This window comes from Staurois parvus, unplaced genomic scaffold, assembly GCF_062004578.1.
Source record: "Staurois parvus isolate SC_StPar_1 unplaced genomic scaffold, SC_StPar_1.0 ptg000081l, whole genome shotgun sequence".
Lineage (NCBI taxonomy): Eukaryota > Metazoa > Chordata > Amphibia > Anura > Ranidae > Staurois > Staurois parvus.
In genome coordinates, this window is record NW_028317877.1 from 6823464 (window position 1) to 6840133 (window position 16670).

Here is a 16670-nt window from a genome sequence, read left to right on the forward strand (position 1 = left end):
TCTGCAAGTAGATATATGAATATCCTTTTAGGCACACTAGAATATAACCTCGAAACTCTGGGATAGAGAAAAATCTATCCCTTGTAGCGAGTCCACCTCCATACCGAACGGATTTAAGCATGTTCATGCTCAAAATGAAAAATCATATATTCATTTCCTCATTGAATTTCCATTATTTTTAGCCTCCTCCTATTAATCTGAACAATCTTGAACTTTGTGAAGATCCCCACACTAGAATTTTGTGACACATTTATTATACACTGCGAGTAGGCACTGCAGTGTCACATCTCTCAGAGCCTGCCTTCTGAACTACAGAGGTGCTGAGAGGAGCAATTTCAGGTGCCAAGGTTTTTATGTTTATGATCTGAAATACCCTCTGAAAGGAGTGGTTTTGCCCCTGTAGAACTTACGCCTTAAAGGGATTACCTCTCTGCTGGAATCAGAGATAATGCTTTTTACTGATCTACAGAACTAAATATTATAAACATACTTGCTGAGATCTCATGGAAGAAATAACCCATGTTGTAGGAAGACTTAATAGGCTGATGTAGAGTTAAATCATCTAAAAATGTTATATCTCAGTATGGGGAGGGTGTTTTACTTGCATAGGTTCTGACATGGTTTAAAAGGTGGGGTTACTCTGACATGCGTTTAAAGTGATATATAAAAAAAAAAAAATCTATAGGTGGTGGGTTGCCATGTGTGGCCTGCCGTCAGTAAAATCTTGTGTGCATCAATACTTCTTTTCTATATGTATTAGTTGGTAAGGTGAAATACTTTGCTTATTCCTTGCTCCTCCAGGCTTCTTCCTCTTCATAGAATCGCTACCCCAAAGCCGCTCCTCTTTGCTGTCCAGTGGTCAAAGCTCTCTGATGTCATCACATACAATGCAAGACCAGTGGTCCTGCATAGTACCCGAGAACAATGAGGGCACATCTCAGGGGCATCGGACTTTGGAAAATGGTGTTGATTGCCAGTAGAGAACGGAATGAGCTGAGTAATGTACCTTATGTATCATCCGCAGAACAAAAGGAGCATTTAACCCTTGTGTTGCAGAGGGGGACCCATTGCAAGGGTTAGTTTTTCTACAACCTGGAATTCAGTTATAACAGTTGTTTTATTGTAATGTCCTATGCATTAGTCATGGTAAGTGTATATAAAAAAACATTCATACCTCTTTTTCCGTTCCACTTTGCTCTGCTACTAACTGATCGAACACTGTTCCATAATCTTCATAGATCTTCTGCATTTCATTAATGTGACTAGCTACTTTCTCCATTGCTTTAAGGGCTTCTGTAAAATGACAAGTAATAACTGTTGCACAATAATGTCACATTTACATATATATCAATTATGTATACATAACACATGACAAGTGTAAAATCTGAAGGATTGACACATGGGTGGTAGTAGAATGGATGCCTATAGTGACCAATCAGATTTTTGCTCTGATTTTTCTTGATTGGCTACCTGTGGGCTCCAAGTATGCATTTACCCCTGTTATTTTCTCAACCCTAATAAAGTACATAAAAATTAAACAATCCAGGGCTTAACTATTTAGTCCGGTAAATGAGCCAAGCCAAGCAACTGATGACAATAAAAGAAATATCTAATGCCTTAGTTCTAAATCGTATGTATTTTATACTTTACCACTTCAGCTTCCATTTGTCAATATTCAAATATGGAACTTAGTTTTGAAATTGTGTGGTTTTTTTATGCTTTTAGTTGGAACAAAATGTATAAGTTTGAATATTTTATGTTTTGTATATGGACTCTGACCAAAACATAGAATCTTTTTTTGCTTTCAGTATATAATGTACACCAATCCCAATTTAAATGACAAGGACAAATTGTCCAAGCAAACTGAGCAGCACAACATCACCCAAAAACACTATAATCAGGTTAATCATGATTGTACATAAGCAATCCTGACTAATTAATTCAAATCTAAAACTGGGTCAACAAGTGACAAGCAATGATTCATAGAATTACTACTGCATGCAATCATGTTAGTCTCTCAGATCCACAGATTGTAATCACCAAGACTGAACAATGTAATTCAACTGCACCAATCACTGAAAGCAAAAATTACTGGAACTTCTCAATGAAGCTTGATTATGTTATTGTTAATGTCCTTCTGTAGATAAAGGAATTCAAGAAAAACCCACAGAGTACATGATCTCAAATTAAAAATCCTTAAGGATCATTCACCAGTTCAGCAAATTTGAAAGTGGTATTAACCAAAAATGTAATATTAGATGTAGTGGCTGTATCAATTTCTTTACGCTTTTGTCCTGTTTTCACCTAGCGATCTGGGCAGTAACACATCCCCTGTATTAGAGCACCCCCTCCCTGGATGAAGGAGCACAGTTGTCAGTCTGGGTGGAGGGTAGTGCTAGAAGTACTAACAGATTTAAATACGCTAACAAATTGAAGCAGAAGTGATAAAAATTTTACATAAATTAACAAAAGCTGATCATTTTAAGCACCCCTCCAAGTGTCAAGTGATCTGCCTCATCCCTTTAACTGCAAAAAAAAAAAAAAAAGAGTGTCGTGTTGAAAAACAACAGACTTAGTGGCTGGATCACCAGGTGAAAATAGACGAAAGAGAGCCTAAAAAAAGGAAACCTACAGCCATCACATCTAAGAAATGGTAAACTGCAAAATAATAAAATGTATGCTTTTGTGTTTAATACTGCTTTAAGAAAGAAGCACTGATATGATATTTATAGCATCTTCAGCTTATATTTTTTAAATATGTAAATAACTTGGTTAATAAAATTTAACAGAACAGACATCCTTGATAGCAGAATATTCTACTACGTGATGGGCAAGTACATCACAGATGGACTTGTCTGTCTTAGTTGTCAGTTTATGTTTAGTTCTATCGTTACAGATCAAATGATCTAATCTATCATACGGTTCCTGATAAAACGCAATTTAAAAATTGACAGTTACTGCACTTAAAGAGACAGTCACCTTGTCCATGCAAGGCAAGTGTGTTTCTGCAAAATCCCCCCCAACCCTTTATACTAACCTTACCAGTTGATCCATCTCCAATCCTTCCTCCTCCCTATCCTTCAACACCTGTCATTTTTCTGGCATGAGGGAGCATGTGACCTCCTCCCCTGTGACAGTTCTCATGTTTAGCAGCCAATCACAAGACTCAAGTTTTGTCTCATGACCATGGGAGTCACCACACCATGGAGTCACCAAAACCAATCATTTGAATACCAGTTGTAGAGGAGTAAGGAGCAGCAGGGGAACTCTGGTAAGATGGGCAACCAGGGGGTCTGTGTGTGCGGTATTTTGTTTCTTTTTACAGAGTAAAAAAATATTCTATTTCTGTAGGTATAGTATATGTATGTGTTATCAGTGATTTTTGGGTATTGAAAACCATCACACACTTGTTCATAAACCAGTATTATGGCCCAACTGAAAACAAAATAGTACTTTAAAAAATAAATACATGCCACATGCGCCCCCCTCGTTTTTCTATTGTAAAGTGCTGTGTAAACTGTTGGTGCTATAGAAATCCTGTATAATAATAATAATTAAATGCACATTAATGTATTTTACAAAAGTGCCCTCTACTTCATTTGCTTTAGGATTCCAAGGAAAACAATGCTCTATTCATTTTAATTAGGGAGGAGGAGAGTCCAACCACACGACCTGTCAAAGTCCTCCTGTGACAGTGAATTCTCTGCAGAGAACACTCCAAAGGACACTGCAGGCTCCATATCATGGCCTGCATTTTATGAATGACTTGTGAAATGCAGAACGTACTATAGAATAAATAATATAAAATGTCCCACAGAGAACAGGGAGAAGTGTTAAATAGGGACCTCGATGTATCCAATTGAAAAAACTTGGTTGCTTCCTAATTACCTTTTGAACTTGGCACTAACTTCTCATAATTGCCAGACATCTAGTAATAAGTAAAACATTAATATCGGAGTCATTGTTACATGATCAGCAATTAACAAGTCCGCTTCCTTTTATCCCTCAAGTGAACTGCCAACTGGAAACTATGTTCTCAAAACGTATCCTGTTTTCTCTGCACGGCGTCAATGACACTATATAATAGACACATCATGTACATGTACAGATGAGTGCTCTGAAAAAGAGTAATTGGCAACCCATGTAAAAATGTATCCTTGAATGAATAGAATGGAAAGCTCAGAGTGGCTGAAAAGGAAAAGCATGTTAAAGGGCTGGGATTCATGCATGGTATCATTTCAGCAAGGAACCCTAAGGAATGTTATACTTCCTCTGCCCCTCTGTTACATAATAAAAGCAGGCACACCCCATTGCCAAGGGAGTAATTTGTCTGTTCAGTGATTCCAGTAAATTTTGTGGGAAATTACAGTCCAAACAAGGTAAAAATATAGTATGCAGAGTAGACACATATGTCCCTTGTGAAATGCACTGTTCTGCCATATTTTGTACAGGCTTGCAAGGCTTTGACTAAGGCAGCTAAATAAACAAAAACAAAAACTGAATTTGATTAAAAAGAAAATATATATTACGTCTGTATGAAAGAGATAAGTGATGCTGAATATGTGGCATATCATTCCCATTTTGGGGTACATTTGTGTTAATGGGTAAATTAAAACTGGCTTGTTAGAAACGGATATTCTTAATTATAATATGATAAACTATTATTAATATGGACACAAGAAAAAGTACCTGTCAAGTGGTAGTGTTCTTCGCTGTCATTGTCAGTTAGAGACACCAACTCTTTCAACAGCAGTGGGTATTTCAACACCCTCTGTACTGGTTTGATAAGGTACGACTCCAGAGTTGACGAATGCTGTTTAGTTGGATTTCTGGCATCCAAAAAATCCTTAAAAGCTGCATCTGTTCGAGCTGCAGAAAATGTGCATGGAATTATCTGCTTGTGATATAATATAATATCTCATATGCACACACACACAAATAAGTATTTGATCCCCTGCTGATTTTGAATGTTTCCCCACTCACAAAGAAATGATCAGTCTAAAAATCAAATGGTAGGTGTATTGTAACACTGACAGAAAAACAACAACAACAAAAAAATGCATGTCTAACAAATTGTGCACCGATTTGCATGTTCATGTGGGAAATAAGTATTTGATCCCCTTTACAAAACACGACTTAGTACTTTGTTGGAAATCCCTTGTTGGCAATCACAAAGGTCAGACATTTCCTGTAGTTGGCCACCAGGTTTGCACACATCTCAGGAGGGATTTTGGCCCACTCCCATTGGCAGGTCCTCTCCAAGTTATTAAGGTTTGGTGGCTGATGTTTGGCAACTCAAACTTTCAGCTCCCTCTACAGATTTTCAATCGGATTAAGGTCTGGAGACTGGCTAGGCCACTTCAGGACCTTAATGTGCTTCTTCTTGAGCCACTCCTTTGTTGCCTTGGCCATGTGTTTTGGGTCATTGTCATGCTGGAACACCCATCCATGACCCATTTGCCCTGGCTGAAGGAAGAAGGTTCTCACTCAAGATTTGATGGTACATTGCCCCGTCCATTGTCTTTTTGATGCGGTGCAGTTGACCTGTCCCCTTAGTAGAAAAACACCCCTAAAGCAGAATGTTTCCACCACCATGTTTGACAGTTGGAATGGTGTTCTTGGGGTTATAGGCAGCATTCCTCCTCCTCCAAGCACAGCGAGTTGAGTTGATGCCAAAGAGCTCGATTTTGGTCTCATCAGACCACAACAGTGATCCTCTGCATCATTCAGATATTCAGTAGCAAACTTCAGATGGGCCTGGACATGTGCTTTCTTGAACAGAGGGACCTTGTGGGCACTGCAGGATTTCAATCCTTGTCGGCGTAGTGTGTTACCAATTATTTTCTTGGTGACTGTGGTCCCAGCTGCCTGGAGATCATTGACAAGATCCTCACGTGTAGTTCTGGGATGATTCCTCACTGTTCTCATGATCATCGACACTCCATGAGGTGAGATCTTGCATGGTGCACCAGACCTAGGGAGACTGACAGTTGTTTTGAGTTTCTTCCATTGGCTAATGATTGAACCAACTGTTGTCACCTTCTCACCAAGCTGTTCAACGATAGTTTTGTAGCAAAGTCCAGCCTTGTGTAGGTCTACAATCTTGTCCCTGACATCCTTGGACAGCTCTTAGGTCTTTGCCATGGTGAAGAGTTTGGAATCTGCTGGTTTGATTGCTCCTGTGGACAGGTGTCTTTTACACAGGCAACAAGGTGAGATCAGAAGCAGTCTCTTAAAGGAAGTGCTGCTAATTTCATTTTGTTACCTGCATGAAAAATACTTGGTAGCCAGAAATCCTGCTGAATGATAGGGGATCAAATACTTATTTCCCTCATGAACATGCAAGTCAGTGTATAATTTGTTAGCCATGCATATTTTTTTTTTTTTTTTTGCTATTCTGTCTCTCAGTGCTACAATACACCTACCTTTCTATTTTTAGACTGATCATTTCTTTGTGTGTGGGCAAACATTCAAAATCAGCAGGGGATCAAATACTGATTTCCTTCACTGTATATATATATTTATTATACACACACACACCGTATATAGCTTATCGTTGCATATTACCTCTTTCTAGAACTTTCTGCACCTTTATGTGGTTTGCACAAAATCCACTATATAGTTTAAAATGGTCAGCATAATACAGGAATGAGCCTCCAAGGGAAAAGAGCAATTTCTGAAAACCAAGAGAAAAGTACAGTTATTACATAGGATGAAGAGCCTACACAGAGACTTTGAAACCCTTTTGAATTCTATTAGATCATATGTAACATGAGAGGGAGACTTAAGTTTGTGGCATTAGATATATTTTTTTGGATCATGATTGGGTCAGCTCCTACAAAACGTACATTGAACGTCACCTTATTATAAACTAGCAGCTTATCATACTGAATCTGGTTGATACAAGGCACCCCCTTCATCTTCAAAAGGTCTGAATTCTGTAGTACTCCAAGGTTTTTTTTTTTTTTTTTTTTGACGGAGCCCTGCCTGCTTCTATTCTAAGGATGGCGTTATTACTAATGCTTTGCGTAGGTGCAAGCCTGTGTCTATCGCTCAGGTTTTTGCTTGGTAATACAAGCATCTTCTGCATCAGAGATTAAGCCTGCAAACCCACCCATATCCTCCATGTCTTTACTCAAACACAGCAGAGTACTAGGGCAATGGTCTGTGATATGCTGCATGACAATTTTCTGAAACATTAATGGTAGAGCAGTACAAAAGAAATTTTGGATGTAAAAAGCTCAGTGTCCTGACATCAATCCCATTGAAATATCAATGTAGTAGACTATTAAGCAAAACAACAAAAAAATATACATGAATCAAGCTTTGTTTGAATTACAGAAATGGGTCAATACTTGGCCTAACCTTTTGACAAGTCTGATAATCAGAAACAGAAAAGGCATTTACTGCAAGTTCACTTACTTTTCCAATTGTTTAAGCAACTTACTAATTCAAGGCAGTACACAAAATGTTACCCAAGACTTTGATTTGAAGACTTAAAATGAAAACCAGAGTACATTTTACATCAAAAAAAGATAAGGGCCTCCTGTAATCCAGTGAAAAAAGCAATACTCACTCGAAACTGAGATGGTGTTTCAAGCACATTAAAGTCAGCAGCACTGGATATGCCATCTTCTAAGGTTTGTAAGAATACCTTCTGAAAATCCAGCATTTCAGGCAGACTGCCAAACAAAGATTCCATCTAAAAACACAACAGTGAACTAATAAAAAAGCTAAACAGTTTAGTTGCCATTTTCTTTGCAGGAGATGTATCCAGATATAAAATAAAGTAAGAATTTGTAGTCTCACCTCCAGTTCCCAAGTACATCAGCTGTGCTCATTTATCAAAATCCTGAACATACAACTTTTTCAGTTTACTCAAGGACTAGTGCAAAAACTAAACAGAGCTCTATAGCTAAGAGGAATGTAAAGTTATTGGGCCCTGTTTTATGACAGTTATACACTTTCAACAGTCATAAGACAGGATGAGGTCAGGTAGTTGACAGGTCAGTAGCTACCAGACTTCAGATGACCTTTAACCACTTCCTGTCCGAACACTTTTACCCCCTTCCTGTCCAGGGCAATTTTCAGCTTTCAGCGCTATCACAATTTGAATGCCAATTGCACGGTCATGCAACACTGTACCCATATGAATTTTCTACCAATTTTTTGAGACAGAACGCTTTATTTTGGTGGTATTTATTCACCACTGGGATTTTTATTTTTTTTGCTATGTAAAAGGAAAAAGTCCAAAAATGTTGAAAAAAAGTGTTTTTCTTATAAAATTTTGCAAATAAATAATATTTCATCATAAACCTTGGCCAAAATGTATTCCATTATCTTTTTAGAGAAAAAAAAAAAAGCCAAAATTAGTTTATAACCAAAAATGTTTAAATTTTTATATTTATGTTTTTGTTTTTTTTTTTACATACAGTCACCCTAGCAGTACAGTGTCACCATGGTGGGGGGGTGATGAAGATTTTTTTTTTTTTTTTGTTTACACCGATTGCTTTTACACCCATATAGGATGTAAAAGCAATCATTTCTCTCTCTCTGTCTGCATTCTTGCAGCCATTGAGAACTACTGAGTGAGCTGTGATTGGTCACAGCTTGTCACATGGTACAAGGCTGTTGTGAATAGCCTTGTACCATGTGACCTCTGATCATTCACAGATTTCACACGTAGTAAGCAATAATGTCAGGAAGTGACATCTTGCTTACTACTTTGCATGTGATCACGGATTGGCCAATCAGTGTTCACATGATCGGGAACTCGTCCGACGATCAGGGAGCGCGCACAAGCAGGGTGCGGGGAGGCCGTTTATAAACTGCCACCCGACCCTGCAGTGCCACCGTCCGGCCGTTTATATAAAACGGCCAGACGGGAGGTGGTTAATCACTCAAACAAAAAGGTCAGGGGAAAAATATAAACACCAACGTTGTAATAATTTAAAGTTAGCATTGAGATTCATGAATAAACCCGGTCTGGAATGTTTCTCTTAAAAAAAAAATACTACTACTTCAGGAAGACCTTCACAAAATAAAAAAAAAAATAAAAAATAAAAAAAAAATGCATATGCCATTATGTCTGTAAACTGAGAAAAGAAAATCCAGGCCCTGTAGCAGAATGGAAAATGATATTGCAAAGTGTTTAAACTAGACACTCCAAATCAAAACCACTTGGCAAAATCTTATCAAAGGAAACCAATACCAATACGGGTGCTAGAACTGTTGGCTTAAAGTTGCAAACCCACGGGCTGTCATTACTATCCTTGTTCATGAGTTTCTTACTGATACCAAGTGGGTTCAGGTATAAAGACACCAGACAATCACAAAACACACAGTACGTCTTGGCCAACTGGCTGATACTCACCAAATAGCGAGAACGACAGGTCTTCTAAATACAAGGCAGCAGTGGTACCTCCCATGTTTATATTCTGACAGATTCCCTTTAAATGCTGTGGCTGGTGCCCTAACTGGAATTTATGGCCAATACCATTTTTTAAAGAAAGTAAACTTGGAACATTTCATACAAGCATGACTGTGTGACTGTTAGAAGTCTGTACATTAACCCATTAGAATTAAGCACCATGTTTTTCTGAGTTCAGTAATCTGTTCTAGTTCTGCTTTAACATGGTAGTAAACGAACACTAAATTATGAACATCGTGCATCTTGCATTTGACTAGCCTAGCCTTATTTTCTTTGAATGACCCTAATTTTGCTAACTTTTACCTGGAAGTCCTGCTAGCTCAGGGATTGCTATTGTGTTTTCTAAAGTAATGGAATAATGCTCCGCCACCACTGTGCAATACAGCACACACGCCTGTATTCTCTCATGCTTCTAATCAGTGTTGCACACTTGCTCTTCACTGTCCTGCCAAGTAAATCCAGCAAGGGTAGTGCCATTACAGATGGTCGGACACCAAAGCTGCCACATCAGACCCATCCACTGCCCTGGCCATGCACAGTGTATAGTGTGGCAGTGGTCACGTAACAAAGGAAATGAAGACAATAAGTATTTCGGGAAGGCATTGTGAAATCTTTTATATGTGGAATGTCTACTTTAGTGATACAGCATACAATGGTTGTTTAGGGCAGTAATGCTTTACATCTGCTTTAAAAGGAGATCACTATTAATTACCTCGTCCTGAGTAAGAAAGGTCTCATTTTGCAAAGGATCCAAGTATAATTCAAACAGACAACTTAAATCCTGTGGAAAGAAATAAAAAAAAAAAAAAAAAAAGTTATAATAATGTTGTCAAATTACAGGTTTATTCATTTCTACCTAGCTATCACAAGACTTCAAAGAGTGATCAACCTCCTATAGCAATCCAAAAAGTGCACAACATGTATAAAGTCATAGTTCACATGTAAATATGGCTATTCCTCCTGAGTGTAAGATCAGGAAGACCTCGTCCTGATCAGGAAGGAGCAGAAGAACTCTCCTGTACCTCAAAGCTTAATCCCACCATGATACTAATGCATATAAAAGGGCTTCATCCCTTGTTCAAATTAAGCCCGATAAAGCCTAATAAAAGAGCTAGGTCCTGAATAACATCAGTGTTGGTGAATGGAGAAGCATGGGAGATTTCCATGTGGATCAAACTTTGTTCAGATGGTCATAGATAATTCCTCCTTTGCCCCCAAGTTTACCCAGTCTATGCCACTGTGTTTGTGTTTTTCAGTTAAAGAAGAATGGTCATGTTATTAGAGGTGTTACTCTGCCAGCAGAAATTAAAAAATGTAATCTAACATTTGGCTTTAGATACCTTCTTGAGCACATTGGGACCAACACACAGAAGCCCTGGCATTTTACTAAACAAATCGCAAATTCAGTAGGAAAAGCCAAGCACAGGTCCACCTTTCCAACAGTGCATCCATTCTGTATTTCAACCTTCAAATAACTGCACATTCTCAAAAGCAAGGTGTAAAAGAGAAACGTGGACAGGCTAAAATCATACAGTATCACCCCCTATTATGACATCAGGTATTCATATTGTTAATCTACAAATAAAAAAATTGAAGACTTAGAAGACGGCCCAGTATTATCTGTCCGGAAGTCATCTTTATTATAGCATTAATTATAATGCTTCATCCATGTGTACCTTAACATAGGATTTCTCAGTGTCCACAAGTTCTTGTATAACTTTCCGAAGTCTATCTGCATCTGACAGGTGTCGAGCCAGTGGTCTTCTGAGTGGCTCTGGGCTGTCATTTTGCCCATCCATCATGTCTTGGTTTACCTCCTGCATGCTGTGACAAAGCGCAGAGATTTGATCAGCGCTCTAGAGAAGAAAAGAACAAAAACAGAGTCACCATTTTATCCCAGCCAAGTATGGTTTACCAGATCTGTTGTTGTCATGAAAGTATGGGACCTTTGAAGCTGTAGTAAAAGTGGTAATAGTGGTAGATCTAGTGACAGAAACACGGAAAAAAAGGACAGTAAATTGGCCCTTTGCTTGGAAAGTTTGGAGACCCTTGTACTAGAACAAAGTAGAAATCCATTGGAATGCGTAACCTCCATGTCTACTGGCCTCTTCTTTAAATACAAGATTTATTACAACATTTTAACAAAAGTTATAGAACAGATTTTTTTTTTTTTTTTTTTACATATTTCAGTGAGAATCATGAAGACAAAATTGAGTATACTAATCCACAAAGTATTTAAGAATAGGTGAGCAACACCAGGAGGTATTCTCTAAACACTGGCTTACACAAAAGAGGTACATATTGCAAGTTAAATGTACAGAATATATGAACGCACCCGAACATATACCCAGCTAAGATGAAGTGCTGTATGAATTTAGCATTAGAAAAAGCACTTCTGGATTGATTCTTTACAAAAGTTCCATGAAAACTGAATGAAATGTCATGTAAGGCGGAGGTGTGAAATATTCAACACTGTTCAGGATACTTTGTTTTTCCTCTTCCCAAGTGCACTGCAATTAAGTGCATTTAATATCACATTTCATCCAAAAATAATTAAAAAGAGCAGATGTAATTTTTTTAAATTTCTCAATGTTATATAATCTAGTCACGGTTTACAAGCTTTTTTAGTTTCCCAGCTTAAAAACATTCCTAGTGTAAGCTTGTGATGAGGAAAAAATGGTTATGCCCCATTGCCATTGTGAAAGCAAGGCATGGTCTACAAGACTGGACTAACAATTTGCATTTGTGATACAGAACATGAACTTAAAATAACCCTGACACAAACATGGACATTTCAGACCAGGAAAATAATGAAAAATGCATAAACAGATTCAGAGAAACGCTTAGAAACTGACATTGGCCTCACCCCATCTTTCTCCAAACCACCCTATAAGTCAGGAGGCCACCCATCTCTATGGGAAGTAAAAGCGGCTTAGGAAGCACAAAGGGGTAGAGAGGAGGTAGGATTTTAAAGTGGGATGCCTATAGCTCTGGTTGCACTGTACTTTTTGGATATGGTGCATTAAAATGTATGTCAACAATAAAGATGCCACAAAGTCTTGAATACGGAACAGCAAAGAAAAGCAACAGTGAAGCTAACAACATGTGACTTTTTAATCCTATAAGGTAATTGGATAGCAAAGGCTTAACTGTAATGTTAAATTGTGCCAAAAGCCAAAACCTTTTTTTTTTTTTAGTTTGATTCACAAGAGAAGTGAATCAAGATCTCTCTTAAGCTGCCCATACACTTTCATCACATTCCTGATGAACTGGCAAAATTCCTACAGTAAGCCATCCTAGCCCCATTTGACTAGACATCCCTCATGGTGTTTTGACATCTGGAGGGGCCAGCTATCAAACTACAGTAGTCACAGAAGCAGTCTCGTTCATCTATGCTGAATGGCACAATGGAAGAATCTGTTTGATATTTTTTTCCCATTCAGCCTGTTGGCCAGCTTTAGACAGCTGTCACTGTATCAAGTATTCCCAAGGGAGAATTTCCCCTCTAATCCTCTTCTAGTGAAAACCTCCCCTATCTAAAAAAAATAAAATAAAATAGACTTTATATAACTAAATACAATTTATAAATCAGCATAGCATTGTATTGTGAACATCACAATTTCATAACCATACTTTTAAACATATAGCTGCTACAGGAAGGGAAAAAAGAATAATCAGTCTATAATCCTAGATTGTAAGCTCTAACGAGCAGGGCCCTCTGTTTCCTCTTGCACCAAATTGTACTGTAACTAAGGTCTACCTTCATTTTGTAAAACGCTGCGCAAACTGTTGGTGCTATATAAATCCTGTATAATATTAATAATAATAATGAGAGACATGAAGGCCATCATACATTTTCCCCCATTCTCCACTATGCTGCCTTGCTGTCAAGAATCAAAGAGGAATACATGGCCCATTGTTGAAACTCACTCCTTACTGCAAATCATTTTGTAAGGTTACATTGTGTAAGTCTAGTCTGATTAAACAGAAATCTCTGGTAAATGTGTGCATGTGCTGGGGTTCTCATTGTTCTGTATTTAGTAACAGCTGCCCCTCGTCCTCTTCTTCATATTACTTTTTACTGCAATCAGAAGCCCTATTTGCATTTGAAGCCACAAAAATCAGATGAGATTACCACTGACAGAGCAATATTAACATTTTTGTCTATGACCTCATGACGTGTTGTGTGATGTCAAAAGTTGTCTTTAATTTGTAAAAAATATGGTTGGAGCTAGAAATATTGGACCTGTAATGGCCTACTTGCATTGCCCTTTTTTTTTTTTTTTTTTTAAACAAGCTCTAGGACTGTCAATGTAACTTTGTTTCTCTGTGTGAAAGCACTAATCTCTCTACAAGAAGTCCAACAACTTCCCCAGCTGCGTCAGAGCTATAGTTCTGCAATCAGCAAAACCCATGCCCTCTGCTGACTGGGGAGCTCTAGATCTGACTCAGTGAGGGATGGGAGTGCCAGAATGGTGCAGAGAGACCACTGTTTCCCTATTCAAGCAGTGGCTCATTTCTAATGAAAATGAAGGGTAAGACCTTGCACACCTTTTGTTTTGATACAACTAGAATGTATTTAGCCAATTTCAGTTGATGGGGGGGCCATAGGAGTCAATACACTAAAAGTTAAAGAACGACTGAAAAAACTTGGTAAATTTTTTGCAAATGTGGCAATTCACTAAGAATTTTGCGGCAAATAACTCTGGCGGTAAAATATCTGTATTGCGGCAATTACCACATATTTTTATCCGGTAATTGATTGCACGGTAGCTGGTTGTTGAGGAAGCCAGCCGCGGATGACTCCTCAGCTGTGTCCCACTGACAGCTGAATGAAAACAAAAAAAACATGCCAGAAATTACAAAATGACAAAAACAGTGTGGGGCTTCTCCCCCCAATCCTTACCAGGCCTTGGTCTGGTATGGATTTTAAAGAAATTAAAAAAAAACTGCCCTGGTCTGTTGTGGATTTTAAGGAAAGCCCCACAACAAAAAAAAAACACCCCTTAGGTCTGATGTGGATTTTGGGGGAACCCCACAAAAAAAAAAAAAAAAAAAAAAAAGTGTGTGGGTCCCTTCACAATCCTAAGCAATTTTAAGTCTGGTATGGATCTGGGGGGGGGACCCCACGTGTTTTTTTTTTTTCCATTTTGGCTAGGGGTTCCCCTCAACATCCATACCAGACCCATAGGGGTTAGGGCGGGGGGATCCCCTTGCTGCATCTGCAAAACACCGCATGTGATACCGCCAGCAAATCCCTGGTGATAACCATTTCATCTTTTTTTACTCTCTGTTCTGTTTGTGAATTAGACTTCACAGCTTACAGCATGTGTTTTTGCGGTATTTACTGACGCATTTTTAAATTTTGCGTTAATCACCGCAGAATCTGTATTTTTTTTTTGTGAACTGGACATTTTGTTACCACATGCAATAATTTATGCAAACTAAATAAACGCGCTCAATGCTTACAAACATATGCAAGCAAAGGCAGGCTAGAAAGTTATTTTCCTGGAATTAGAAAATTATAGTTCAGTCATTGTGTATTCTGAACCATTACCAATGACCATATCGCTACAGGAAATCGGCGCCTTTGTTAATTTTAGACACAATAATAGACTTTCACTCATTTGCTGTACCCTTTTTAGGATGCAGCTTTTACCAAACAATACCCAGTATTTTTTACTGCTGAAATAGTCTACGGTTTAGCTCTTGTGAGCAATGAAAAAAAGAGAAAGGTTTTGCTCTTTTCTGACAGCACAAACCACAGCAATACATTTCTAGATTACTTTTAAAAGCATCTGTATTATATTGAACCTGTGGGATCTAAACCACTAAAATAATTGTAGAATACAACTTAAAAAGGATAAGTTGACCTTTGGGAACATGTTACATGTTCCAACCGTTTTTAGGTCAATGCAAAAAGACCTTAAAGTGTTACTAAAACCACAACTGTAAAATCAGACAGTATATGCAGTTAAGCGTGCTTGTTATCACTGTGGAACCTAAGGGGTTAATGCTCTTGTACTCTCATTGTGTAAAAAGGCTGTTTGATCCTGTCTTCTCCAATCCTCCCCTTCACCAGTTTATATTTTCTATAATAATTGCATTCCCATGTAGTGTGTACTGTGGGAGACCAGATATAGCGAATGCAGGGTCTTGAGTTTAGTAACAATTCCCCTTTTCAAAGTATTCTGTAAGGGGTTCCCAGTGAAAGTAAAGCAATTAAAGAAATGAAAAAGCCAAAAGGGATGGGGGGGGGGAGGGTAGAGGACCGTGGGGGGACAGGAAAGAGTCCCAATCCCCCCTCCACCTCCAAGGTGTTGCATCACCACTACTTCAGAATAGTCCCTGGAGATGGGGGATGAAAAGTTCTTCTATAAGCAACTCTTGTAGTGCTTAGTGGTTTTAATAACAGATCGATAGGACCACGTGATTGTAAATTTTTGTAACCGATCGTGGGAGATCTGAATTAACTTCTCCATTGCTTCCATTTAATTCTAGCAAACCATTCCTTGGCCATTGGAATGTGTGTAGAATGCCAGTAAACAGGGATTCATAGTCTTTCTGCATTTACCATATGCATGGCTAAGGACTTGTTATAGGCCTTTCTATAGAGGGGAAGTATGGTGCAAAAAATATTGCGCTGGCATAAAATCTAGCGTGTAGGTAGTGATATATATGCGATAGTATCATGAACCATTCGCCAAAAGGGGCTAAGCTCTTCAAAGGCCCAGCAGATATGTAGCATCATGCCCACATAGTTACCGCATCTCCAGCAAGTGTTTGGTATTGAGGAATAAAACTGGTGTGGGGGAGCAGGACTTCTCTATCATCTTGTTCAAATTTTGAAACAGTTCTCCTGAATTGCCACATTCAAAGAGCATTTTGGGGGCGTATTCATTTAGGACATCCCACTCCTTTTCTGTAAGCTTACATTGAAGGTCGCTTTCCCACGCTTGTCTTGTAAGATATAAAGGCGGGGAGGGTCAAATAGCAACAATAAATATATTACGGAGATCGTGACATTGAGGGATCTGTTTTATGCATGGGCTCTCAAACATCGCAAGGGGCCTAGTCCAGAGTTTAACTTAGACCATGGGTTCAGACCTGTGGTAGCACTGACAGACATGCGCAGTCCAGTTCTGCAAAGAGAACAGTAGGACACCATGCAAAAGCAGGGCAGGTCTGTAGTTTTTCTTGTCACAGTCTGACACCCATACCCATGCCTCCCTCACGATGA

At 38.6% G+C, this 16670-nt stretch overlaps 1 protein-coding gene across 4 annotated transcripts in view; it reads right to left on the reverse strand.

Annotated features, from left to right (window-relative positions):
- Positions 1-16670, reverse strand: part of TIAM2 (TIAM Rac1 associated GEF 2) — a 386278-nt gene that overhangs the window by 15592 nt on the left and 354016 nt on the right. For all 4 annotated transcript variants that reach the window (XM_089669764.1, XM_089669762.1, XM_089669765.1 and 1 more), the window contains 6 exons: positions 11107-11286; positions 10143-10211; positions 7577-7702; positions 6568-6676; positions 4690-4869; positions 1175-1293 (listed from right to left, as the gene is read on the reverse strand). In XM_089669764.1, the coding sequence (XP_089525890.1) occupies positions 1175-1293; positions 4690-4869; positions 6568-6676; positions 7577-7702; positions 10143-10211; positions 11107-11286 (783 nt within the window). The remainder of the gene's footprint in view (positions 1-1174; positions 1294-4689; positions 4870-6567; positions 6677-7576; positions 7703-10142; positions 10212-11106; positions 11287-16670) is intronic.